General features: G+C 39.4%; 2 protein-coding genes across 2 annotated transcripts; both read right to left on the reverse strand.

Annotated features, from left to right (window-relative positions):
• Window positions 1-430: 430 nt before the first annotated feature.
• On the reverse strand, window positions 431-2,987 carry LOC106933193 (gap junction delta-3 protein). Its single transcript, XM_015012291.2, has 3 exons — window positions 2,837-2,987; window positions 2,614-2,749; window positions 431-2,416 (listed from the first exon to the last, which is right to left on the reverse strand). The coding sequence occupies exon 3, from the start codon at window positions 2,268-2,270 to the stop codon at window positions 1,440-1,442; it is 831 nt and encodes a 276-aa protein (XP_014867777.2). The 5' UTR covers window positions 2,271-2,416; window positions 2,614-2,749; window positions 2,837-2,987; the 3' UTR covers window positions 431-1,439.
• Window positions 2,988-5,011: 2,024 nt separating this feature from the next.
• Window positions 5,012-27,167, reverse strand: top2a (DNA topoisomerase II alpha). Its single transcript, XM_015012290.2, has 35 exons — window positions 27,008-27,167; window positions 25,826-25,972; window positions 25,602-25,692; window positions 25,436-25,499; window positions 25,206-25,351; window positions 24,646-24,743; window positions 24,345-24,557; window positions 22,942-23,115; window positions 22,636-22,737; window positions 21,606-21,743; window positions 21,386-21,524; window positions 21,149-21,306; window positions 20,349-20,474; window positions 17,686-17,796; window positions 16,777-16,882; window positions 16,532-16,641; window positions 16,360-16,452; window positions 16,166-16,280; window positions 15,956-16,077; window positions 14,205-14,353; window positions 13,880-14,111; window positions 12,898-13,032; window positions 12,593-12,793; window positions 12,307-12,502; window positions 11,406-11,497; window positions 11,172-11,315; window positions 10,368-10,451; window positions 10,091-10,294; window positions 9,880-9,997; window positions 6,767-6,931; window positions 6,364-6,544; window positions 6,208-6,263; window positions 6,011-6,127; window positions 5,517-5,752; window positions 5,012-5,434 (listed from the first exon to the last, which is right to left on the reverse strand). Exons 1-35 carry the CDS (start codon window positions 27,023-27,025, stop codon window positions 5,285-5,287), a joined length of 4,731 nt encoding a protein of 1,576 aa, XP_014867776.2. The 5' UTR covers window positions 27,026-27,167; the 3' UTR covers window positions 5,012-5,284.
• Window positions 27,168-27,991: the final 824 nt, after the last annotated feature.

A 27,991-nucleotide genomic window follows, 5' to 3' on the forward strand; every position in this document is an offset into this window, starting at 1 on the left:
TACAAGAAAAATGTCAGAGAATATTGCCTACTAGCATAAGCTAAAGTTAGTCACAAAGTTTAAAGAAAGTCAAACTCACCTTCGTATCTGTGAATGTATTACCAGGGGTACATCTTAAAACGTACTTGTTGGGGCTTCGGATCAATGTACATCATTAATTGTTACCTAGGCCAAGCCCTGCAAGCACCTAGTGTAAAATTCCATTTTCAATAGACCGGAAGCGACCGAGCCGCTTTTCCCCGAATACGGAAGCTGACGTTCAAATTAGCAATATCACACAATTTTTCTATTTACGACCATGGGCTCCGTCGGCAACACATTGACACTGAAATCTGATTGGACGGAATACCGACGATCCATACAGACATACAGGAAGCAGCGCAGCAAAGAGAGACGTTATAGAAAAAAAAAGAGAATAGACTCGTGGAAGTAAATTAATACAATTTAATTGAACAAAAAATAAGTTAGGTTGTAAATGGTGGGCATTCTGATATGGCATGCAGGCCCTGATGACCCACCACTGATATAAAAATGTGTATGAACCAGTTGGAAAAAGGAATCAGCTAAAATATTGAATAATATGTGTTGCTCACATTTGGTATTTTACTTTGGTCTAAAATTGATGCCTCATTTCCAAAACAAATTACATTCATGTTTATTATGGATTTAAAGTATAATGTAGACAATAATACTGTTCTATAAAATTCAAAATAAATAAAATGGTCTTTTTTCAAATTCCAATCACTCCAAACAAATTTATGCCAGTAGCAGATGTAAACTACATTTTTAACTTTTACTTCCAAGTAACAAACTGAAAAATTCTATTTCAGAAGTTGCTGCCTTACACATGACCAACACACTTACAAAAACCTAACTTGTCAGTAAGTAGAAAACCTTCATAAAAATTCAAATGCAGCATTGCTTTTGAGTTGGCTCAAATTTAGCAAAACCTAAGCTGAGCAGCTAACTCATTAAAAAACAAAATAACATAAGCATATTTTTTCTGATGTCAACGTTTTCTTTCTATTTTGGCTTGGAAAACCTTTCATTTCAGACACTTTCAGTGATATATAGAAACACTTCATAAAAGCACACTTGAGGGTGGATTTTTTTCACTAAAATGGGAGTGTCAGAGTGAGCTCTGCAGGAACCAAGAAAGCGTTAAACAGGTCTAACAAGAGTTTGCTGTCAGATTTTTTTTTTTCTCTCTCAAGTGTTTAGAGTCTGACGTGACTCAAGATCCCGGCAGGTCAACCAAACCTCGTCTTTACACACATTTCCTGACCTCGCTTCAAGAGCTTCCTTATTATGTCTCCCATCAGGGAAACTCTGTCACACATACATACATGGCATTTTAAGATGAAATGACGTACACCATTAGAACCTCCCCTCCCCCCCAAAATAACATAATTTTTTGAGCAGGAAATGGTGGCGGCCTGTCAAACCACGCACGTCCTGGTGCTCACATATTTGCCTCTCTTGCCCTTGGTGGAGATCGTCTTGCTGCTCCTCACCGATCCTTTCTTTAACTGCATGCTGCCGGATACATTGTCTGACGTCGTCTTCTTGCCAGACTCATCTTTCCTTAAGTTCTGGAGATTCTCGGAAGTGCTTTCATCCAGATCAAAGTTTTCCTGTTCGCAGCAGAACCACTTTATAGAGCTGTACAACAGCTCCACAATGCTAGAAAAGGCAGATAGGACCCCCACGCCAAAGTAGAAGTAGAGGAAGATCGTTTTCTCCATAGGACGGGAGGTGAAGCAGTCAACGGTGTAGGGGCAGGGAAAGCGATCGCAGGGGTACTGGGCTGGCACCTCGAAGCTGTACAGCTTGCACTGTCCCACCAAGAAGCCCACCTCCGCTGCGATTCGAAACATGACATTTACGATGTACAGCCTCCTCAAACGGCGATCGTCTATGTAGTTCTGAATGATGCTGCGCTTCGACTTGGGCCGCTTGGCTTTTTTGTTATTATGATGTGTGGCGTACATGACGAAAACTAAGGACGGCGTAGCAATCAGAACTATGTGAAACACCCAAAATCTGTACTGGGAGATGGGAAACGCCTTGTCGTAGCAAACCTGCTTACAGCCCGGCTGGAGGGTGTTGCAGGAAAACTCCAATTGTTCGTCCTCAAACAGGTCGCTGGCCACAGTCCCCAGGATCACGATCCGAAACACGAGCATGAGGAAGAGCCAGAAACGTCCAAGCATCGGAGAGTGGGCCTGGAGGCCTTCGAAGACACTCCCGAGGAACCCCCATTCACCCATGGCTGCAGTGGTCAGAGATCTGTGCCTCACACAGTGAAAAGTGTCTCTGACTTAAAAAGAAACTGAAGGGAACACTAATATATCCTGCTCAGGACTGAAGGTGTGGTTCAAAGGTTACTTCAGGGTTCATTGTGTTGTTAATTGATCTGAAACCAAAAACAAAACCATAGATTAGAAAATGTACAATTCAGATATAAGATAATAAAGATTGGCTTTCAGTCAACTTCCTGTTTATTACTTTGATTTACTGCGATTATGAGATTGTTACAGACTCAAAATCCAATAGTAATTTTGCTCAAATTTAATCTCAAATTAAAATTGAACCCATTATGACATTACTTACAGTTTCCCTTTGTCCAGTTCTTTTCTGCCAAGAAACAAATAAAAGAAAATCTACGTATTTCCTCTTCAAATCTGAATCTTCTCTTAAAAATGATGTAGTCCTCAACCACCTGCTGCTTCTAAAACACACCGACTGCCTATAGAGATGAAATGTCATGTCATTTACAGTACCTCCTACGAGCTACAAGACAACAAAACAGGTCCGGTCTGATCTGTCCACATACTTGTTTCGACATGAACGATTTCCTCCAAGGTGCCTCAAAGGCTTAAAGATTGCGGGATAAACCCGAAGGCATTACAAAAGCATGCCGGTCGCTAATGCCGCACAGCCCAGGCTTCGGCCGGTCTCTCCAAATGGCTCGAGTATGAGGTTTGTCATGACTTTTAATTGAGCGGGCGGCAACAGTTTTAAGGAAATTCCTTCTACGCCCTAATCTGCATCCAGAGTCCCAGGCAAGAGACGATGTTTATCCAAGAAAGGCAACTCTTGATGAACATTTCAAAGCGCTTCCTAAATGGCAGGAAGGATTTGTTTCATGTTGTACCACCAGTTTCCCTGATCACAAGGGGATAGCATGAAAACACATGACGTACAGTGGGAGAATCATAAATAAAATTAATTATAGAAACAGCTGGAAATGACAAGCACAATAATGAATCGCAAAAATATTTACAGCTGGTGGTTAAAAGTTCACGGTTTGTTGTGCTCAGTGACAAAGGCTTCTGAACCAGAAATCACTTAGTGAATACAGAACACTTTGATTTCAGCAATTGCTGTGTTGAACAGTTACCAGAACCAATGTATGTAAAGGTTTTGAGGTTATTTAAGTCTATGTGAAAATGTTTGGTGTAAAATATCACAGCTTTGCTCTCAGTCCTCTTGTCAGTCACAAGCAGGTCAGATCACAAACATATCCACTCGCTGCGTTTCTATTGACCTTAAAATTTGCTTCATGGAAACATACCAATGAAAAAAAACGTTTTTGATAAGTTCTTTGTTAGGTTGAAGTTGTTTCTTTACAAAACTACAATGGAAACATTTATCGCATCAAAAATCACATGATGAACAGCCTGATATTACTACTGATGGAATGACAGGAAGTCGGAGGAGGATCTTGGCGCTTACTCACGTGACATTTTAACTTCATTTGTTATTTAATAGAAACATTGCAATTGCAAAAAAAAAAAAAAAAATTGACACTAGCGGAATAGGAACAACGTTTTGCTCATATTTGTTATGGAAAAGCAGCAACTGGTGCAAACAGATGACTGTAGCCACATGCTTATGAGGTATTGCTGCAAAATCAATTATGTGATACAATGAGATGACAATTTATTACCAACTGTCCCTATCAACCGAAATTACCTGCATTGTTATAGCTGGGAAATCTATTCATTTCATACATGTAAATCGTTTTGTATAATCGGATTCATATTGATCTGAATCTTTATATCAGATTTGATGGATTTCTTTTGATATTTGTTGTGAATTTACAATAGAAATGAATGAAACTAAATATCAGCACCACATCAAAATTTTTTCTTACCATTTTGAAACTAAATCAGACCAAAATTTTGTTTTAGGTCAGTTAAAATTGCCAAAATTATTTGTTTGTAAAACTTAACGAGAACATCTTTAGACTTTTTTGTAGTTATTTTTGCTGAATTCAGAAGTTTACATACATTTGGTCAGTATTGGGAATAATTACCTGAAAACTAAGATTTTGGTGAAAAAAAAATCTCTGAAAAATGTTTGACATATGAAACAGACCTAATTGTGATCATTCTAACAGACCTAAAACAAGAGAAGGTTGGTCTGGCACTCAGGAAACCTCTGCAGTTGTTTCGAGCCAATTAGAGAGAGATACAATTAACTGTCTTTATTCAACCTCTTCACAATATTTTAATTTGGGTTTTCATAATCTGTCAGCCAGTCATCAAAACTACAAGAAAGCTTGAATCATTTTGTGTAAGGAATCTATATAGAAGCTTCTCTTTCTGAGATAAGTGACAGAAAATATTGAATTATTTTATATTCAAATTAAAGTGCATTTGGAAAAATTATCTAAAAATGAACGTTTTTTTCCCCTACATTCAGATTTCATTTTTCCATATGTGAAAATTTTCAGTTTTTACTCTTCCCCAGACCGCATAAGAGCCCTGGGAATTAGATCATGTTATACATGTTTGACATTTTTCAGCTTGGAAATATCAATATCTTGATATTTCCAAACTGAAGGGCTTCATCCTGTCAGAATCTCTCAATACCAAAGCCTCTCACTCTCATGAAAGGTTCACTTTTCCTGTAATTGGTTTCTAACCGTTTGTAACTTAAGCCCCGCCCTCTCTCACTGCTGGGAACCAGATTTGCAGCTCAAACACAAAGTCCTCACACGTGATTTCAAAACTCAGTACAAACTTTTTTTATTTTACAACAATTATGAGTAACCACTGAAATATTTACAAGACATAACAGCACAAATTGGAAAAGAGTCGAACAATTTTTAGTAACTTCAAAACTAGAAATTCTGCAGAAAAAAAACATCTAGAAGAACTTTAACTCTATAAACTACAGTCACTTAGAGGTGAGATCTGAGTTTCTCAAGCAGTGCGCAAAAGCATGAAATATTTACCTAAGCCGTGTGTTATATCAAAATAAATCTTAAAAACGTTTAAAAGTCTTCATCAGAGTCTGAGTCCATGTTGTAGGTGACGGGTTTCCGAGCACGCGAGGGTTTATCCCGAGGTGCCACGGCAACAAGAGCAGCCTCTTCTTGGTCTGAAAACTGGAACATGTCATCTTCCATCCACTTCTTTGATTTCTACAAAAAAATATTTAGATGGTTAACTTTTTGCAATAATGAGTTGAAGTAGAAATCAAGAGCTTTTTGTTAAGACACCAACCTTCACGGCAGCCTGAGGTTTAGCCTTGAGACGCGACATGAGGTCGTCTGAGCTGCTGTCCGACTCGTCGCTGATCACCTGCTTCCGCTTCACAGCGGCTTTGCTTTGCTTTTTTGCTGGAACGGTCCCTTCATCCTCCGAGTCGCTGGAGTCAAATGTGGGAATCTTTTTGGGAGCAGTTTTGGAGGAAACTTTGGGTTTGGAGAGAGCATCTAGAATAGAAGGCTGCTTTTCATCTGGGGGAAAAAAGGGAATTGTGATATTTAAACTGATCAACGGATGAGGATTCAATTTCCGAATTTATACAGTTCACTGCATAAAATCCCAGTTTAAAAAAAAAAAAAAAAAAAAAAAGGATTGGTGGTTGTGATGTGACAAAATGTAAACAAGTTCAATAGGTTGGAATAAGGAATGCAAACAATACTCATTAATCAATAACTTGTATCTGTAGTGACATAATGGTGGATGTATGAACTGAGCGTTCTCTGCTGTACCTGATGCCTTCTTCTTGGAGGCAGTGGGTTTCTTGGCTGGAGCTTTTTTGGCTGCCATCTCTTTGGGTTTCCGTTGAGCTGGAGGTTTGGATGCTGGAGCCGCATCATCAGAGGAAACTGAAACCCAACCAGGATGAAATGATTCACCTTCACATATTTAGCTCAACACCAGCCAAAAGTAGCCGACAAGTTCTTACCAGATGACTTGGTTTCTGTCTTTTTAACCGTCGTTTTGCTCTTTACAGTCTTCTTCCTAAACAAAAAAAAGAAAAAAAGAGAGAGACAAGACTGCAGGTGAGATAGCAGGGCTAAAACTGTGTGTGTGAAAGTTTCAGCTGGTTCTTCCTGCATACGCTGGCTCTGGAGCTTTGGGAGGGGGCGGCGGGGAGTCGACGTCGCTGTCCGACGCGGTGCTGGGCCCCAGGGCGAAGCTCGAATCCTCATCACTGATAACAGACTTCCTCTTTGGAGAACTCTTCTTTCCCCAGTCATCAAATTCATCTTCGCTGTCCGACAGGCTGTACTTCACCGGGGCTGGAGCGTTGCGTAACAGAGGAGGGGGAGAGTTTAGAAACGCACTCATTTACAGAAATATTCTAAACAAGATTAAGAAATGACTGTTAAAGTGAGGAACAGCCTCTGCTGCAGGCGGTTGGAGATAAGAGTGAACACTGACTACATACTTGGGGCGATTGGGATCTAGAGGGGCTAAGCTCTCAGTGAGGGATGCTGGGAAACATAATGAAGCAGATTCACCTTTAGTTTTGCGTTCTATGCGGTCCCTGGGGGCCGCCGCTTCCTCTGCCTCCATGTCACTTCCTGACGAGCCTTCAGACTCATCATCCGACCACGGATTCTTCTTTGACTTCTTGGCGACGGGCTTGAACTGAAGAGTGGTCTGCTTAACAACCTTTGATGTGGCTGGAAGAAGATTTGTTTTACATTTTAATAAACACATGACAGCATTTACATATGGATGTAGTTAAAAGAAAACAGGCAAGTGTTGCATCACGTATCCCTGCGCCAGAAGTAATATGATCAATCATTTCCTCGTGTTCTCAGTTTTTGTTTGCATATGAAAGCGTATTCATAGTGAGCCATTTAAAGTTTTACTTGTTACTTTTTACCTTTGGAAATGTCTGCTGTTAGGTTTTGGTCAGGAGACATTTACGAAGTATTTCTGATGTTGATCTGTGGTCCACACAGGAAGTCTGTAGGTTCAGTTTTTGGTTTAAGTTGCGCAAGTAGTGATGTAACAACATAAGAACCGACTAAACAATAGTTCCTTAAGATAACTAGTTCTGTTGGCTCAGAATAACCCTTCAAGCACAGCTATAGCTTCAAATGGTTTTTGCGTAACCGTCCTTCAGGGCACTTCTGTAACAGCGAAGAGCAAAAGTGCTCATCACAGTAAGGAGCTGTTAGGAACCAGCTTTAATGAGCATATTTTGCAACTCTACTTAAAGTACACCTCAATAAGAAAGATAAAACCAGGCATTATAACTGGATGACATGTCACAGCTACCTGCTTTACATGCAAATAAAAACAAAGGGCTCAAGACAAAGTGATCAACAGAACAGGTGTGATGACACGTTTCCTCAAGAAACAGGCATCTGTAAGTATTCCTGGTCCAAGATGTGAAAGCCTTAAAATAAACCTAAGAAAAAAAAGAGAAAATCTAGCTTTGAATTTCTTCAGTAGGAAGTGGGGTGAAAAAACAACAAAAGAACAACAAAAAAACACCCCAAACCAGTCCTTTAAAGGACAGTACTTTGTTATAATCCATGTAATTTTATTGCATGGTTTCTATAATGACAATAAAGTTTATTATTATAATTATGCATTTTCCAGGCGCCAATTTTAGAGTACAATTAAGTAGCTGTGTCAACTTCAGGTGTTATAAAACCAATACTGTATATATCAAATATGACAAAAGAAAGTTGTCTTTGTAACTTAACACGTTGAAATTGGGCCTCTGTCTCTTTAAGAAGCTCCTGCTCTTTCTGAAACTCCGCCTTCAGAAAGTCATCACACCATTACTCCTTTATTAACCCTTTAATGGTTTTTATCAGTGTTGCACTGAGAAGCAGCTTCTATAACGAGCTCAGCAAATGCAGCGTTCCACCAGGTGTTTGCTAATCGCTGCTGGCTAGTCTGAAGGAGCTGAGTGGGAGACAAACAGGGAAAGGTTGCTGTGTGAGGCAGATGCTTGAAAACTGCTGCTCTGAGGAGGAAGTTCTTCTCGAAGGCAGAACTAGGTCCACCCAGGCATTTGAACATTTAAATAGTTGCCATGGAGATGAAAGGATTTCTCAAACATGCACCTCTATAGGTATGCGTTTTGGACGAGGGAATTACATTACAAGCAAAGATAAATCAATTTTACATAATACTGACCAATTTCTTTTCACCCTGAACAGATGACATTGTATTTCCAACTGGTTGCTGATAAACTTTATTAGAACTGAGCTTTGATCCAATTAATATAAACGTGTGCATGTTGCTGATCCCATTGGAAGTTCAACTACAATTCAAACTTGGCACCCAGAATCCTCCAGGGTAACCAGATCTCAGCTGTCTGATTAACATGCAAACACACACAGCCACTTCACAGAGACAATCAGCACGACATAAACAAAAGTTCCTGGAGCCCTGCAGACACTTTAAATCATTTGAGCTTTGTTATTATTCCACAGATCAACATAGCTGAGATTCATCAGAGTAGCTTGTTGAGTTCACTTTCTTTAGAAGTTTTATTTTATAACTTCATACATGAAGAAAACTGTTTTCAGTACTTTGTGTTGATGGTGCCTGGAGACAACTGTTGTTAGTGGCAGGTCTGAATGGGGCTGACTGGTTTCATCAGCATGTGATTCTACTGAGCAGAATATTTCTCAGGTCACACACTGGAGGATCATATTTCAACAGTCCTGGATCACCAGTTCCACAACATTTACGAGTTTGTTGCTATATCACAAGATGAAAGAGAGGAGTAACATTTGTGGGTCGACTTCAACCCATTTATTCCTTTAAATAATAAAAAAAACCTCCCAAGCATGATTTGATGCTGTTTTTTCCCCCTAAATGCTCTGGGAACCTTGTTGAAGCATGAAACTGTCATAATAAGACGATGTAGCCACAACTACACATCCCAGTAATTACCATGGAAGTTGTTATTTATAAACATGTCTGATTAACTTATAAACAGAAGCTTGGAGTTCTCAGAGATGTGTGTATCCATGGTTACAGTATAAAAAAGAAAATTCAACAAAATCATTGGTTTGCTCTCAACACCAAATGTTTGGGAACTTTACAAATGATCCTGGTATTTTTCTCTCTCTAGTTTCACCCTTTAGAAAACACTGAATATGGTTAAAATGACAACATTGTGTTGAAATCTACTTGTAATATGTTATATCTGTTTTGATATTTTATTGCACAGCGTTAAATTGCATATATATTGATAAACAGATGAACCATAGATCATCAGGGTTATTTAGTTTTTTCTAAGCTCCATATGTTCAATCAGGTCAAAATGTCAAGTATCCTGTCAACTAAAGGAGTCAAAACTAAGACTTTGCATCATATTCAGCCTTTCATGAATTCAAAACATTTTTTCCATTTCACAATATATACCGTGACCTGTATCATGATATATATTGTTGATTTATTGTCCAGCTATAGTTTAATGAATTCAATGTGTGCAAATATCAAAATTTTTGTTTAAGTTGAAATTAAACATACTACTTTGATAAAGTAAACTAATATATGTTTAATTACATGTTCAAAAATGGAAGCAACAAGTGAGACCTCTAAGAAAGCTGGTTCACTGGATCTCTGCTTGTAAAGTGAACAGAGTTCTCCTCACCTCTCTGTTTGGGCTCTGGTTTGGCTTTCTTGGCCAGCCGTGACGCCAAGCCCATTTCCTCTGGCTCCACGTTCTCCATCTCCTCATCAAATTCCATCTGCATCACCACATCTTCAGTCTGTCACCAAGATGAAGGAAGAACGAACTGAGTTGGACTCCAGCAGCTGAAATAACCACCAGAGCATGTAGCAGCAGTCCAGCAGTGGCTAACCTTGACTTTCCTGCCTCTCCTGCCCTCTCCTTTCTTCAGGTCAGCCTTCCTGTTGGCCTCGGCCTTCATCGTGCTGGTGATGCGGGGAACGACCCGCCGGCCCTGCGGTGTGGGCAGCGTCTCCTTCTTCACCTTCACAGCTTTGCCTTTCCCGGCCCCCTTCACTGGGATGCCGTCGCTCTCCTTCTCTTTGGCCTCAATGCGCTAAGCAACAAGTAAAACCAGAGTTACTAAACCAAACTGAAAACTATTCATGTGAAGGAGCAGGCAGAAATACCTCCAGCTCCTCTGAGAACGCAGCCAGGTCCTCCCTCCACAGGTCTTCTGGGCTCTTTTTCTTCAGGGTGTTCAGCTCAGTCATCTGTGTGGGATACAATGTAAACTTGGCTAAACCAACCAATATAGTCTTCTAGGTTTCAGTCAGTTTTTACAGGATTACATCATGAAGATCAAAGTTTTAGCTTTTTTTTTTAAGTTCATTTAAAACAGGGACACTGTGCTGAAAACACTTTGTTTTGCACCAGATTTAGCTGAAGCTAGTTTCCATTTGTAGTCCGTTAGCAGGTGAGTAATAAAACAGTCGAATATCAAAACGTATATTGAAATCTATATACAATCACTGTGTCGTCATAAGATTATAACAATATAAATAGGTCTGTTAGTAAAAATTTTGTTGGATGATAAATTGTCCCAGAGGTTACTGGAGTAAACTATGATACTGTTGTTTTGAGAGCATTTTCAAGTAATGTAATGGTAATGGAAGAACATGTTCTCAAAGATCAGTAAACTTTAAACTCTAAGGAACATTTAACACTGGAACTGGAAGACATTTTAAATATCCAAAATAATTAAATAAAGACAACAGAAACAACAAATAAAATGAACGAGATCTCTAAACAAAACTGTCCTTCAAAAACTGGCTATTGAGTCCAAATATGTTTACCATGACACCAGTTAATTTAGCAGCTGCACTGGTCAGATCATGTCCACATCACTGCATTCTGGCTGTCTGCAAACAGCAATGGTCCATGAACCCAGCCGTGTGGGACACCCATGTTAATGAGCGTAGTAATGTAGTCACCTTAGCATCCCTCTGTCGGCACAGCTCCTCCTTCTTCTCCTTGGTGAGGAACCACATGGGCATGCTCAGCAGGTAGTTGTAGTCTGGTCCACTGTCATCCTCTTTTTCTGCTCCTTCCTCCTCTTCATCCTCCAACTCCTCATTCTAAAAAACCCCAAATAGAATAAAGATCATACAGTGTAGGATTGACGGTCTTGTTGCGTCAGCTAAATATTTCTTTAGAAAGGGTCCTACCTTTTCCTGAGCCTGTTTCCAAGCTTTAACTGGGTCAGAGTCGTAGCCCATTTTCTGAAGCATGCGAATCAGCTCCTTTTTAGGCTTGTTTTCTACAAGATGAGAGGGAATCAGAATGAGTTCAGGGTTCACCAACTGAAATGTAAAATGTCTTGAGGCTGTTATGAATGGAATTTAAGACTTGTACCACAGCAGAAATGTACAAAAGAAAATCACAAATAAATAGCATGGGTTGGCAACAGAAGTGAACCAATGGGAAGACGAACATCGTCCAGCCAACTGATGTTAACTTTGCACTTTTCCATAATGAATGAAAAAAAGCCAAGTAGCTAGCAAGCAGGGGTATATTAGCAGCTAGTTACTGTTAGCTGAAACTGCCTTGAGTCACAGAAGGCAATGTTGTCTGTGCATCATTCAAAGTTTTGCGTAATGTTAAAGTTCCACAAGAAAGAAAATCTACATTAGAATGAGACTAAATAGTTCTGCCACAACAAAATTTAAGACCTGCGATTTATTAATTTAAGGTCAGCTTGTTCACTGAATTTAAGACATTTTAAGGCCTTTAATATTAATATAAGGTACATGAATTTAAGATATTTTGAGTGTCACCCTGAAGTTAAAAGGAGAATTACTAATAACCTGCTAAAACTTTTTTTTACTGTTAACTGAAATACAAACAATTAAAACCTTGCATCTCTGTTTTTAGTCATTTGTTTTCTTGTAAAAAATCAATTGTATTGATCATCCTTCACATCTGTCTGGACTTCTACTGGTACAAAGTAAGAATTTATATTTAAAAGTCAGATGTTTTTGATGCAAGAACAACATAACATTGTGTAAAGCTCAAAAGAGTCAATTTTTACATAATGCTGCCCCTTTAAAGGTCAAATGTGCAACTTACCAATGACCAAGGTGCCCTGAATTTTCTCCAGGATGAAACGGGCCTGGTTTGACAGTTTGGCGCTTTCTGCTCCGAGCATCCCGGCCAACCAGTCCTTCCTCAAGACATAGTATTTCATCCTCAACTCAAAAAAGTCTTTGAGGATATCCTGAACAGACTCGTACTTCTTCAAGCTGCCCACATGGTCAAACAGAACCTAAAATGGGTAATATATGCAAAATTGATTTAAGTATTTGTATTCGTAGTCATGTGTTGTGGGTGCGTGACCCGAAGCTGCAGCTGTTACCATGGAGTTGCAGGTGAGCGGGCTCTGCAGCTTGAAGACTTTGTGGAGGCCGGCAGCCTCCGCCTCCCTCAGCTTCTCCTCAGACATCTTGATGACGAAGCGGACCGTGGTGTCGGTGTGATAGTCCTTATAGTCGGTGATCAGAGGAGGAACCTTCTCTGTTCCGTTCAACATCGGCTCCAGAACGTTCTCCTTGTAGGCCTAACGCATGATGCACAAAGTTCAGTAAAACAAACTCGACATTCCGAGGAAAGAACACTTCCACTAAGCGGGTCTTTAACATGTCTGGGCTTAAAACGACTGACCTGGGTCCAGGTTTTGACGGGCAACTCAGAGATCTCAATGGTGGTGGAATCAATGATGGCCACCTCTCCACTGTTCATGTACTGGTTATCCATCACCTGCTCGATCGTGCCTCTGAAGTTCTTGTAGTTTGGAAGCTAGGGGAGAGAAAGAACAATTAATTCATCGGTTTTTAACTCTAGGTGTGACATTTAAAGATGCGAGTCTTTCAGTGTCTAGTGATTCAATTTGATTCTGAAATTATTTTCAATTCAAAAACCAATTTTTCTATTCAAAACAGCCTAGAGATTTTGCTTAAATTACGTTACTGACAAGGAAAAGACAATGTAAACACAGAACATTTATTTAAAACTTATAGAATAAGTTTCCATACTGTATCAAATTCCATAAGTTTTATATGTGTGTGTGTGTGTGTATTACGACTGACGGCGTAAAGTCAATTATTAAATGATGAGTGTGCAGGTGCCCGTCCCTGATTGGTTCAAAGACGACGACGGAGATGTCCTATTGGCTGCTTTCCGGAGGTGACGGATATAAAGGCTGCTGAAGCGGACTTCCTGTGTTCCATCCTCGACTTATCTCCACCGGCCACACCCCTTTCCTTTGTTTGTCTGTGTTGGAGTTCTGGAGTGTAGGAGTGAGCTGCCGTTTATGTTTCCTTAGTTTTCTCATGTTTTTCTTAGTTAGGAAGGTAAGTTTTTGTCTTTTGGTTTATTTGCTTTCGATTAGGTAAGTTTCTGTTACTATTTAGGTAGTTTCCTTTTGTTTGTTGTTTTCGGCGATAGCTCACTCTGAAGTCAAGTACTCCAGTGGGAACATCTTTATCAAATACATCTTTTTAAGATAAATAATTATCAACTGATCAATTTTGTGTGTGTCGGTTGCTGAGATCAGAGGAGGATGGATCCTTCATGTTGCGACCTGGCTCCCCCTAGACTGGTCGTAACAGTGTGTGTGTGTGTGACCCCCACTCCCTCTTCTCACCATGGGCAACGGTTCCTGGTCGTTGAGCATCCGGTGGATGTTGCTGATGATCTCCCGGATGTCGTAGTTGGGGATCTTGCTGGCCCAGCCGGTCCCGATACCTTCAGAACCATTAATCAGCACGGTGGGGATGATGGGAATGTACCACTCGGGCTCAACGCGCTGATTATCGTCGTAGTTGTACTTGAGCAGGTTGTCGTCCACTGCTGGGAAAACGAGGCGAGCCAAGGGGCTAAAAGCAGAAAAAAGACCAGACATTAGCGTCGCGTTGTAAATAACGACCCGGAGCGTCTTGGACTTGGAGTCGGTGAAAGCGTGTTGGGACCTGAGCATGGTGAAGATGTATCGAGGGCTGGCTGAGTCCTTGCCGCCGTGCAGCCTGGTTCCAAACTGTCCCAGAGGCTGCAGCAGGTTCATGTTGTTGCTTCCCACAAAGTTCTGGGCTAAACCGACGATGGTCATCATCAGAGATACCTGGAAATTAAAAATTAACTTTTAATTAAAATCAGAACTGATCACAATGTAAAGCAGGTAAAATAAAAATCCATTTCAAGCTAAAAATAATGAATAACTACGATCAATGACCTTTTTAAAAGAATTATTCTTTAACTCAAATAACATTTGATAATGGAGGTTAGGGCAATAAGGCTTAAAAATAAAAATTGCAGATTTATTTTCATACCAGATCCGATTTTAATCTATTTTTTTTCTCCTCACTTTCTTTTCTAAAAATCAAAATTACAAATGACAAATTTGTCATTTCAAATTTCAAATAAATATAAGTTTTAAAACGTTTGTCAAAAAAAAAAGTCGTCCATCACTCTGGACTATAAAAAGCAAAATTTTCCATTTTTTCCAAAAATGAAATCTTAAACCTAAATGTGATTAATTGGTAAAATTGATTTTAGGGCTGAAACGATTCCTCGAATGATTCGAGTACCTCGATTACTAAAATTCCTCGAGGAAAATTTACCTGCCTCGAAGCTTCGTTAATTTATGTTTTATTAGTTAGCGCACCGTGTTCCGGCCGGGACTTCATTTGCGTTGCGCGGAGCTCTCACTTCCGCCTCTGAGTTGTTGACAAAAGCTAAGTCTCAGCGGCATAAAGTCCAATCTTCAAGATTGGCCCGTGGGGATTTTATTGATTGATGATAATGCCCGACTTTTTATCGTTTTTGGGGAACCAATAAGCATCCTTAAAATGACTGGGGAATGCCTGGAGTACGGCAGCATTTCTCCTCCGGGGCTGCTGGTTGAAAGCGAACGGCGGGAAGAGCGCTGAGGTGAGCGGATAGACTGAACAGGGCGGGCGGCTGAGTAGCTGATGCTTACCGTGTAAATGTAGCTTTACCGACGAACCGCACAATAAATTTCATATCCCGGTCTGAAGAAACGGGTGGCGGAGCGCATCGTACATGGCTGGTAGATGAGTTTCTGAGTGTGACCAGTGAAGGTGTCGTAAATATCCCGTATTGCTTCCCCCCGTGTTCGTTCCCCGGTCTAACGGTTCGTCAGTCCGCTGGTCTATTTCCTCCCCTCCACCCCATCTTACGTTCGTTCATTCGCCCTCTCCTCCATTCGCCCTCTCCTCCCACTCCAGGCGGCATTTCCCGTATTTTCAAACCCAAAGCGTGACAGGTTAGGTGGCAAGGTGAGTTTAATTAATCTATTAAACTCACTGAAGATGAATACATAAACTAAAAGCTGGATTGTAGACATTTTTATAAGCATATTTGTGAGCCTGCCTCTTTGTTATTAAATTCAATATAATTTCAGATTTTTCTATAACTTTTCTTCTGGTTAACTTAGAAAGTGAGCTATTATTGTTACAGGTTAGTTTTCTAAACTACAATAAAGCAACTGTTAGGGATGCTCAAATGTGAAAAATTGGACTGATATTGATATCTGATAGTAACACCGGTATTATGCCAGATTTACCAATATTTCATTTTATAATTTTTTTAAATCCGATTACTCGATTAATCGTAAGAATAATCGATAGATTACTCGATTACTAAAATATTCGTTTACAACAGCCCTAATTGATTTATTGTAATCTGATTTACAGGCTCTCACCTCCCCATGGTGGTAGGCTGACATCTCGGCCACTGAGCCGGCCAGCTGGGCCACCTTCACCTCCCGCTTATCGTTCCTCTTAAAGCAGCAGTACAGCACCTTCCTCTGTCCTGGTTTCAACCCTTTAACACACAGAACACCAGCATGTTACACCAACCTACTGGACTGAAGTCAGGTTTCTTTTTAAAGCACAGAAATAATTCCACCTACCATCCACCAAGCAAGGAATGGACCTCTCATTGTCAGAGTTGGAGAAAAGAACGAGCTCCTTGTTGACGAAGTCATTGTAGGACAAGGACTTTGTTGACTGACCATACAGGTAGTCCTGGAAACCAGGTAGACACGTGATGCTTTATTTTAAATATCTATAAAGCAGTAAGTTTATTAAACCATTGGGCCTTTACCTCTGGAAGGTTGTGCTCCCTGCGCTGGCGCCTGTTGTTCATGAAGTTGGTGAGCCATTCTTTCCTCTCATCCACCTTCTTCTTGCTAAAGGCCTATCAAACAACGTCAGTCCATTAAATATGAGACAGTTATATCTATCATCGTGTCAGAGGCAGATTAGGAAGATCTTACAAGGGTGATAGCTTCATCATCTGCAGGGCCAGAGTACTTAAAGGGGATACGATGTCTCTGCATATCCAAGAAGTACTCCTTGGCTTCCTGTGATGTGCTGGTTCCCAAACCTGGAGGGATTGTGCAGCACAACAAAAGAAGTTATAGAAATTAAACTGAGTCAACAGCCAGAAACTGTATTCTTGACAATAACTGTGCTGCTTACTTGACTGTGTTCTACTACCACACAGGGGTTTGGAACAAACCTTTGTAGTATTTGATTTTCCAGGATCTGTGGTTAGGCTGGCTCTCCTTCCATGCGTTGAATTCAGGGATGCTGTAGAAGGACAGCTGGCTTTTCTTGAAAGATACCTAAAGGAATGGAAAAATGATTCTGTTCAGGAAAACTGGACAAAGGTAGAAAATGGAAAAACAAATGTTAATAAAACAATGTATCCTATACCGTTTCTAACACTAGAGGGCAGTGCTGTTATAAACATGGTGGGTCTTATGAAATCCTTGTTCACTGAAACTCAAAATTGTGACCTTCAGCTGAAAGTTATTCAACTTAAAACAACTAAAACTGGAACAATTACATGTGTGGGTCTGTAATTAATGATCATTTTAGTCATTTATTATTTTGACAACTAATTGGATACAAAAAATTGGAACATTAGTCAGATTTTTCATTTAGGCCCCTCTTTTTTTTAAACAATAAAATATTTTTATTCCCTAAAATGCAACAACAGGATTCCTTTAGTGAGTGTTTGATCATTTGTACAGATAAAAAAAATATTTCTAACATGTGAAAAGCTCAGGCCTTTCTGTTGGACTTGACATCAACATAGCATAGGGCTAGCCTGTTGACAGATTAATAACTGAACAGCAAAAGTGGTTAATAGGAGATTTTTTTTTTTTTTTTTTTTTACAGAATTTGAACCCGTTGAAGTTAAAACTGCCATTTGATGAGTTCTGCCTTTACAGACAGTTTTTTCTGCTGAATGCAAAACATATTTACATTTTTTGTAGTTTTTGCTTAGTTACTGTCATATTTTCAGCCATTTTTTTAGTCTGTATACTACAGCAAACAATTAATTGCTAAATACATTGAGGATAATTTTGATAATCGATTCATCACGATTAATCGCTTCAGCCCTAATCTTGAGTCCATTTACCTTGATGATGGGTGTGATGAACTCTTCTAGAAAGTTGTGGCGAAGCAGCGACGGCCAATTGTGATGGATGAAGTTGATCAACAAGCCCTTAATGTGGGATCCATCTTGATCCTGTCAAAAACAACAAATATAATTCAGTTACATTGTAAAGATTTGTGGAAACTGATGTCAATGGTTCTGCATAACTTTTCATAGCTTTTAAATTTTACAGAGTCCTGTTAATGTTGGTGTAAACATACAGTAAGGGTAATCTGACCAAAGCTCTCTGTGCTTATAATGCGTCTACATATTGTTGTTTCTATTGGGTATCAGTTGGCAGTTCATAGCTTACACCAGACAGATGGAGTAAATACAGGACGGACAAAGGGAACGACGGACAGATCCATTAAAGAATAGATGGACAAATATAAAGGTAAATGAATGAAAAGATTTTTTTTAACTTCAGATATTTATTATGCTGACATGAGCCAGGAAAAAAAGTCTGGACATAAAAAAAGAATAAGATGCTAGGCAGTGTTGTGTTCAAGACCACCTAATCCGAGACCAAGACTTTTAGGGTCCGAGACCAAGTCAAGACCAAGACCAAGGAAAGTCGAGACTGAGTCAAGACCAAGACCGGCTGCAGCTACATGACACAATAAAATGTAAAATATGATCGAAATTGCTTCTCAAAATAATCTGAAAGATCCATATTCCCATAAAAACACCTAGATATTAAATACTTCATACATTTTACCAATATTAAATATTCCATTTCTGTGCTAAAATGTGTGATGGTCTCGTGCCATCCCTAAAAACATAACACCCTGGGCATTTGCCCATATTGCTCATGTAGGAAACCACCACTGTTGCACCATTAAACATAGCAATTGAGGCAATGCCCTGACGGTAAATAACGCTCAACTATGAACACTGACCAAGGAGCAACAAGCAAGAAGTAACCAAACAGAAGGTGCTCATCCTGACTGTTTTCACTCTCTATCCTAGTACATGAAGCCAGGTAGTCTGACACCATGGCAGACATTACAGCTGCCACTTTGAACAAAAACAATCAAAGAGCAATGTGCATGCTCTACGTGCTCTTTCGTTCTTGTGTTTTAGTTATTTGTTAATTTAAATATCAACGCACATTATTAAATTAAATAATGATGCAGTGTACACAGAGCATTACTAGAACAAAGAACGGGTGTTCTGTCAGGTCAGATCGTCATACGCTTAGCACAAACTCACGGTGTTTTGTCAGATCAGCATACGTTGTCAGATAGTCGTACGCTTAGCTCAGACATGCATACGCTGTCATTACCATATGATTTTATTTAATCAGCAACATAGAATCATGACGTAGATCATCATACACTTGGTTAACAGTTGTATGGTATCCAGCTGCAGCCAGACCTGCTTTAAATACACTTTGAAACCATGACAACGCATGTATATCTATCTAGTTATCATATTATGTCATATTATAAACAATTTAATGACTTATTTTCATCATAACTTGTTGCATATGCTGAACTGACAACTCCACTGACGGTCGAACTTCTTAAGGCGCATGCGCTGGCATGGTACTCACTGCATGTATGCTAGGAACATAGAATCATGACGTAGATCGTCATACACTTTGTAATTAACAGTTGTATGGCGTCCTGACTTAGCGGTTAAGTGAATTTTACACGGGCGTGTGTTGTAGTTGACTCCAGCTGCAGCCAGACCTGCTTTAAATACACTTTGAAACCATGACAACACATGTATATCTATATAGTTATCATTGAAAACAATTTAATGACTTATTTTCGTCATAACTTGCTGCATATGGTGAACTGACAACTACTCTGACGGTCGGACTTCTTAATGCGCATGCGCAGGCATGGTACTCTGCACGTATGCTATTCTGACAGCGTATGGTAATCTGATAGAACAACGGCTCTCAGTGAGTGACACTCCAGTCCTATCTATAAGTAAAGACCTGTGGAGAAGAATCGACTGTTTCTGAATGTCACATCACTAGATTGCAGACTTATGAACATAGCGTTGTCCCATATATGCGACAAGTCAGTCAACATCTCCGCACAATAACTCAGACAGTGAGTGACTTTTTTTCCATCACAAATTCTTAGTGTCTCTGTACAGCTAGCTTTGCTAACATCACGTTAACGGAGCTTACCTTCTTTGAGCTACTTTTCTAAGTGACGAAAATAGTTAGACGTTGTCCCCATCGTCTGTGAAAGTGAAGCGCTGCTGAGTTAGCTCTGGCCATCGGATTTCTTACTATTTATGCAGCGCTATTATATTACTGACGATTAGACAAACATTTTCTGCCGCTGAGAGAAAACCATTGCGCATGTCCTGGAGCGCCGCGTGCGAGTGAAAGGTGGGGAGGGGAGGAGGAGGAGGGGGGACTAACAGAAACACTAGTTGCTTGGATTTTAATCGGTGCGTTTTGCATCCACTGAAAACAAAGATGTTAAAGTGGACAGTATGTTGTACGTTTAGTGATATTTTCACAGTTGCAGTCTCGACTGGTCTTGAAATAAAATGCCGAGTCCTCAGCGCCCGAGACCGAGACCAAATGCGGTCGAGTCCGAGACCATCAGAAAATGGACTTAAGACCGGTCTCGACACCAAGACCGATCTCGAGTACCACAACACTGATGCTAGGTCACCTGATCTGTCATGATCATGATCTTCCCGTAACGCAGCGTCTTCAGGGATTCTGGGTCACTGTAGTTTTTCTTGTACTGAAGACCGAGGATCTTGATGATATTGTTGATTTCAGCATTTTCCATAATCTGAGGAAGAAGACGACAAAAAGAAAGTTATCATCAGTTCTCCATGCTAGACTTGGTTTTTCTGATGAAACCAGTAAATGTGTTCAAGCTTTGAATGCCACAAACGTAATTCACCAAAAACCTTTAAAGGGGCAGCATTATGTGCTTTAAAGGCAATTAGTTAATTGATTATGCTATAAAATGGCATTATGTGACATTCAGTTGTTATAAAAATGCTATACATTAAAAACAACTTTGTAATTTAAACGCCTTGAAATTGGGCATCTGTCTCTTTAAAAAAACCCATGCTCTACCTACAGGAAGTCATCACAGCAGCACTCCTCTATTAACCCCTTAACGTTTTTACCAGTGTTTCATTGAGAAGCAGCTCCTATAATGAGCTCAGCAGATGAACAGTTCCACCAGGTGTTTGCTAATTGCTGGTGGCTAGTCTGAAGGAGCAAAGTGGGGGGTTGAAGGAGAGAGAAGCTCAAAAGCTTGGAAACTGCAGCTTTGCCTTGAAGGAGGTGGTAGGTCCACCCAGCTGTTTTTCACAGCTGAGTGGTTGCCACAGGAGATTAAAGGCATGTTTTTGATGGGGGATGCAAAGCTGAAAAGAAAAGTGCATTTTACATAACACTGCCCCTTTGACTCTCTACCACCTCTGGTCTGAACTTCCTTCTGTGGAGCGCCACCTGTTTGTGAGAAGCCTCCCGGACGTTGAGCATCTTTCCCCTGAGGGGGAACACACCGAAGCGGTCCCGTCCCACCACTCCCAGCCCAGACACAGCCAGCGTCTTGGCTGAGTCTCCCTCAGTAAGGATCAGCGTACAGCCAATGGAGTTTTTCCCACCTGTCAGAAAACGGTTAACACTGAATGGCTGAAGTTTCAGATTTTTTTTTAAAATGATAACAGAGGTGAGAGACATTACCTGCATCGTTGGCGTCGTCCAGTTTCGGGACTCCTTTGATCTTGGTGTGCTTCACCGCTGAGCATTTCTTGTTGAGCTGAGACTGAGCTTTGAACTTCACCCAGTTCATGATGCTTTCCACGATCCCACATACTGTGGCCTACAAGGACAAATAAACAAGGAGCGTTTAGAGACAGACGGATATCCGAGTTCTACACAAACCGCTTTGTTAAACCAGCACCTGTTTTATGAACTTGTCACCCAGTGGACAAGTGGAGCCAAACTTCTTCTGCTGTAGGGTCATATTCTCTTTCGTCTGAGAGTCAAAAGTGGGGTTTTCGATCAGGCAGTTGACAAACAGCCACATGTGGTTTTTCACCTAGAAAGACAAAGACATGTAGGAAATGAGGCTGCAGCTAATGATTATTTTAACTGATAGCTATCAATTATTCTAAGCAGATAAAATTGGCACAATAAAAATCTCAATTACCTACATGAGCTTATTATAAACAAGGTTAGAAATACAAAAAAAAATAATTCAATTCCTTTTTCTTTTAAATAAGCACTTCATTGTCTAAAATATATCAACATTTGTTTATGGTGAATTTGATCATTTGTAGCAGTGGATGCATTTACAACTAAAGAAAAATATTTTTAACAACAACAATATAAGGCTAAAAAAATACATCATGATACAAGCGTTTCACATCAGTTTATATTTATAATTATTGATTAGTTTTTTTATTTTAAATATCTGAAATACTGCCAAACTGGTGACATTCCTCTTCCTGGTTTATCCAGTTTTTTATTTATTTTTTTAAGCAGTTATGAGGCAGGATGGCAAAACCTTAAACTGCTGCTGCAGCAAGTTACTCAACAGGTTGTTGCTAGGTAACCAAAGAATGAGTGAGTTGATGCCACCAGCCTTGCATAGCGGGCCTAGAGGTTGAGCTGCCAAAGCCTTTCCTCTGCCTACATCCCCCAGAATGCTGTGTGGGTCTTGACTGGAGTTCAGCAAAAACATTGGAAATTCTATCAGATGTACAAAGCATCATCTATTGATATTGATCACGTGTCCATAGCAATGTATATTGTTACTGATTAATTGTCCAGCCCTTTATCAACATGTTTGATTTTATATATAGAAAAGAAGGAGAAACAGGAAGGACTGGGTTTAAAGTACAAGATAAAATTTGAAACAATGTGAGTCCATGGAAAACTTGACATTTTTACAAGAAAAATATTAGAACAGAAAATGTAAATCAAAATACCTGGAAAGGCTTGACAGTCACGCCGGCTTTGTTCTTCTTCTTCACCACTTCAATGAGCTTTCCAACCACCTGGTCAGCCACATAGTCTATGTGTCTGCCTCCCTGAGAGCCAAAGGAAACAATCAGCACATCTTATTAACACAAGAAATGTTTTCAGTCAGAAATGACAGAGTTCTGGAGAGCAGCCAGATCTGAACTTAGCTGCCAAAACACAGCCAGTCAGTTCAGCTGTTCATTCTTACAAATAAAACAAAGAACGTCAAGAATCTTACAGCTGATGATGAGGTTATGAATATGAGGTAATACCTTCGTGGTAGCAATGCTGTTGACAAAGCTGACTTGCTGGAAGCCTTTCTCGCTCATGGTGAGACAGACCTCCCAGCGCTCATTGACCACCTCATGGACCACAGAGAGGGGACTGCCCAGCTCGTCCACCTTGTCCTTCACATACATGTCCACGTAGCTGCGAAAACCTGACACCTGGAGAGGAACAGCAGGATACAGTTTAAAAGCTTTGATCTAAGGGCATCTAGAGGCCAAAGATGGCAGAGAGAAAGATTTTTTTTTTCTTATGATTTTGTATTTATCATTCAACTACTGACAAAAACTCAAGATACATTGCCTCATATCAAAGATAATGGACACAGTCTGATATTAAAGGAATATACAAAGGACCGTGTTTTGAAGAAATTCAACTCTATAACTCAAGGTTTCCTTTTTTCCTCCCTATTCAGACTTTAAAAATGCTCTAATCAAATCCAATATTCTAGACCATGGGTCAGAAACCTCATCAATAACCAAGAGCCATGTCTGCCTTCTTCCCAGCTCAACAGCATTTATTTAAAGACACAAAAGCAACATGACTCATCGATGAGAAAAAGCTCATCTCTATAAGACCTGCTACAGGATATTTGTTCAGATTTTTACACTATTTCATTTTTGGGTTTGTTACTATGATGGAATATTAGGACCATACTAAGGAAAAATGTAAATTACAAGGATAAAAACATCAAATCTCAAGAAGAATAAAGTCAAAATCCTACAAGAATAAAGTCAAAATGAGACTATTTTTGTAGGATTCTGACTTTATTCTCTTAATATTTTGACTCTACTTTTGTTCTTTTATCATCTTAGCAATATCCTAATAATCCGTGGTATAATACATTTTGTTCTGGAATTTAATAAACAGTTTTGTCAATGAGGTGTTTGATATTTGAAACTTTTGAACCTCAGTGCAAAAAAAAGAAAGAAAGAAAAGTTTGTCATATTAATGTTATTCTTTGGGGAAATCTTATGAATATATTGCACAAAAACACCCAAGAAAAACTGTAAAAGCTAGCATTCATAGCATGATTACCTTTACATTTTAAAATACTGTTAAATTCTTTAGTAGTTTTGACCGAAGTTATTATGAGGCACGGAGTAATTCTAGAGTGAAGACTGTAGGAAGCCTGCAGCTATATACAGAATTAAAGATTAGCCAGGAAATCTACAAAACAAGAAGAAATGTTGATTTCGTTTTAACCTGATACTTCAGTGTTTTTACATCAATTAACCTAAGTTAAAGTTGGCTTTTGAGGAGACAGTCCACAGAAAGATGCACAAAAGCTACTTGTTCTTAAATTCAAGTCAAAATCCTCCTTAATTCTGACCCGAAACTAGTCAAATAAAACACCTGCAGGGGGGAACCTGAACCAGAAATGACTTACAGGCAGCCTCTTGCTGTTGAAGAACACTTTGACTCCCTTGGAGGAGCCAGCGATGTCGTACGCTCTCCTGGTCATCAGAGCCACCGTGTCTTTGTCCAGGATGCTCATCTTAAACTTAGCTAGGTCCGGCCTAAAGGTGATGCAAGTGTACTCCTCTCCTTCAAAAGGTTTGATGCTGGCGTCTCCTGCTCTGCCCATGTTGTCGTACCAGGTCTGTGGAAACAGAGTACTGATGTTAAACTGAATTTTCTCCTTTTAGGAAACAACCAAACAGATCAATATAACTCGTAGCTCCTCCCACCTGCTTGAAAACCTTCTTGGACTCCTTACAAGCAGTCTCCACGGTGAACTTTGTACTGAAGATATTGCAAAGTTTGGCGCCGTATCCGTTACGGCCACCTACATGAAAACAAGGAGGAAATTATTTTCCAGCATTATTGTTTTTCCAAAAACTTGATGTTGGAAATAAATAAATTAATCGCATAATAAATTAAAACGACTCGGATAAACTCCATGTTTCTTTCTACCAACACATGGATGACACAAATCTTCAGTTTGGTGATTTGGTCTCAACTAGATCAATTTTTTAAGGAAACTTTTATGTACAGATTTCAGTATTTATTTTATTTGTCATTTTGGGTGTTTGGTTTATTTATTTTGGATATTTAAAATATCTTACAGTTCCAGTGTTATATGTTCATTGGAAATTAAAGTTGCGTACCTGCAGTATTATGCCATCATGTCTTTTGAAAATGGTCTCTAAACAATAACATTATTTATCGCAATACCTTCTGGGACAACTCATCGTCCAGCAAAGTTTGCTGGCCTAATCAAAAACAAACACAACACAATCAGCCTCACCCGTGACCTTCTTCTCGTCGTCGTCATAGTTACTGGACGTGAGGAGTTGCCCGAAGATGAGCGCAGGCACGTAGACCTTCTCCACCTTGTGCTCCACCACAGGGATCCCTTTCCCGTTATTCCACACGCTGATGGTGTTGTTCTCCCTACAAAGAAACGCACGTTACCATCCAACTTCTCTGTGAGGAACTATGAGCTGCAGTGTAAACTGATGAGCAGAGATGACTCACACGTCGATGTTGACTCGGATGCAGGACATGCTCTTGTCCCTTTGCTTATTGTCGGCTGCATTTACTATCAGAAGAAAAAGAAAAACTTTAATATAAGAAAAGGGAACACAATACGGGATGATTGACGTTGCTCTTCTTTTTAAAGTCAGAAATGCTAATCACTCACCAAGTATCTCATCAAAAATCTTGTAGAGCCCGGGAACAAACGTCACGTCGCGGCAGTTCAGTCCTACGCCCTCGTCATACACCCACATTTGCTGGGGAAAGATGCCAATTAGCAATTACAGCGATGCGCACGCACACGCTCTGTTAGGCGCTCTCAATCAACCTCCTGCAGCGCCAAAAGTGACAACACACAAAATCTTGGAAAACAGTGAGGTGATTTCTTACTTGGCTGACAGGCTCTACAGAGCCTATGTAAGTGTCTGGCCTGAGCAGAATGTGCTCCAGCTGCGTCTTCTTCTGGTAGATCCTCTCCACCGACAGTCGCTTCGGATCCTTCTTTGTCTTTTCCAGCGGCTTATTTTCCAAAAAGGCCTGCAGGACAAGCCATAAAGTTTGACTAAGTTGATTATATCCACACAATTAATAACTCTATTCAATCAACTCCAAGTCTGATTTGATTCAATCTGATTGGCTTCCTTAGACAATTTTCTTTTCTCTGTCTGGCCAAAAAGGATATTTTGCTTCAACTCTATGTGTTTTGTAACTTTAAAATGAATAGCTAATATATATATATATATATATATATATATATATATATATATATATATATATATATATATATATGTGAAAATATTTACTTACCAATTTAGCTTATTAAACTGAATTACTGTAGATCATAAGAATATATTACATTCTAGAAATGAACTAGAATGTAATATAATGTGACTCGGCTGTTTACATGTGTCTGTACACTGAATCTGTCTTGCAAAGTGCAAATAAACGCCGTTTATTGTGAATTACTTGCATAATTCAATGTTTTGTGTTGAAAGGGTTAGGTTTACTTGTTTTGTTAAACTCTCGTTTTCCCTTTTGTTGTCCTGTTCCGTGTTGTGTATTTCTTTCAAAAGCTGTGATGCATCGTTTAGTTGCAAAAATGGTAGCATTAATTTCATAAAAACGAGTCAAGCATATTTATCTTGATAACCCTAACGCAATATGTTTATCTGCTCTTTTCATTTAAAAGTTTAACAACTTTCATAACAGTAAATTAATATGTTACTGCCACTAACAGAAATGTATGCGTAACAAATTTTACCTAACCGGTATAAAAGTAGCACGGTTAGCTAAATAAATAAATACTTGTTTGCAACATTTTCAATAGGAAAGAAAGGATATCTTGTTATTTTGTGCATGTTATGTGCTTGGACACAAACTATAGGAACAATAAAATTACCTGTTTTTTACCTCTACGCTCCATGATTTGAATTTGTAGCTTTTTAGTTTACGAGCTAAAGTCTTGCTAAGGTAGTTAACAATTACACACGTTGCTAGGTTGCTAACTTTAACCACTCAGTAGCAGTAAGCTCGCAACTAAAAGTTACAAGCAGAACATGACATTAACGTTACCTTCAGTGGTTGAGCCATTCTTCTGGTGCTTTGTGTTTGCAACAATTTAAATAAAATACGGCTAAACCTGGAGAAGCAACTTTTAAACGACTGAAACTCCGAACTAAACCCTACCGCAACGAAATTGGACCCTGTTTAAAAATTTGAATTTTGAGCAAACAGCTCCCGCTCGCTGCTTTGACCCAATTAGACGAGAGAACATTGCGACGACCCAGACTGTTTTCCTCCAATGAGGGACACAAACCAAACGCCAACCAATAGTTGGCCGAAAAAGTAACATTAACCCGCCTCTTTGATATTCACAGGCTAATCAGCATGCGTCGTGGTATTTCTGCTTCCTTTCGTCCACACGTTCAATATTTTCTTCAGCGTTATGAAACTAAGTTTCTATTACAAACAACAGCTACACTATAGTAAACAACTGTTTAATATATGTACAAAAAAAAAGTAAAAGTGTTTACAACATGTGGCTCTGGAGCCTCAAGTGTCTCTTTGGACTTTCCACAATGGCTCTTTAATAACTTTAGCAAAAAATGATGAACTAAATAATGTTTATAAATTAATGTAACAAGTAAAATTTTGGTAGTTTTCTTTTTTTGTGGAATAATAGTATTGAATTTCCACAACTGAGTGATACTAAAAATACCTGTATTTTTTTTTATCTACTTTTACTGCCAGAGTAGGAAACCAGGTCTTTTTCAAAAAGTTTACAAACTTCACATAGAAGAACATTTTGCAAGATACTTTTCCCTTTATTTTAAAACTTGAAAATAGAAATAATATGATGATTCTTTAAAGACTGACTATAAATTCCCTATTTATCAAAAAATATAAGCTGCCTTTTTCAAAAAGTAAAGGAACATTTGTAGCTCCAAAGAACTTTTACGTAGAGGAGCTAAGTGTAAAACGGCTCTCTGGGTTGTAACGGCTGCAGACTCCTGTTCAGTCAAACGTTTAGAATTTACTGAAACTGAAAAACACCAA

The sequence above is a fragment of the Poecilia mexicana genome, unplaced genomic scaffold, assembly GCF_051168715.1.
Source record: "Poecilia mexicana isolate PSO_F unplaced genomic scaffold, ASM5116871v1 scaffold_19, whole genome shotgun sequence".
NCBI lineage: Eukaryota > Metazoa > Chordata > Actinopteri > Cyprinodontiformes > Poeciliidae > Poecilia > Poecilia mexicana.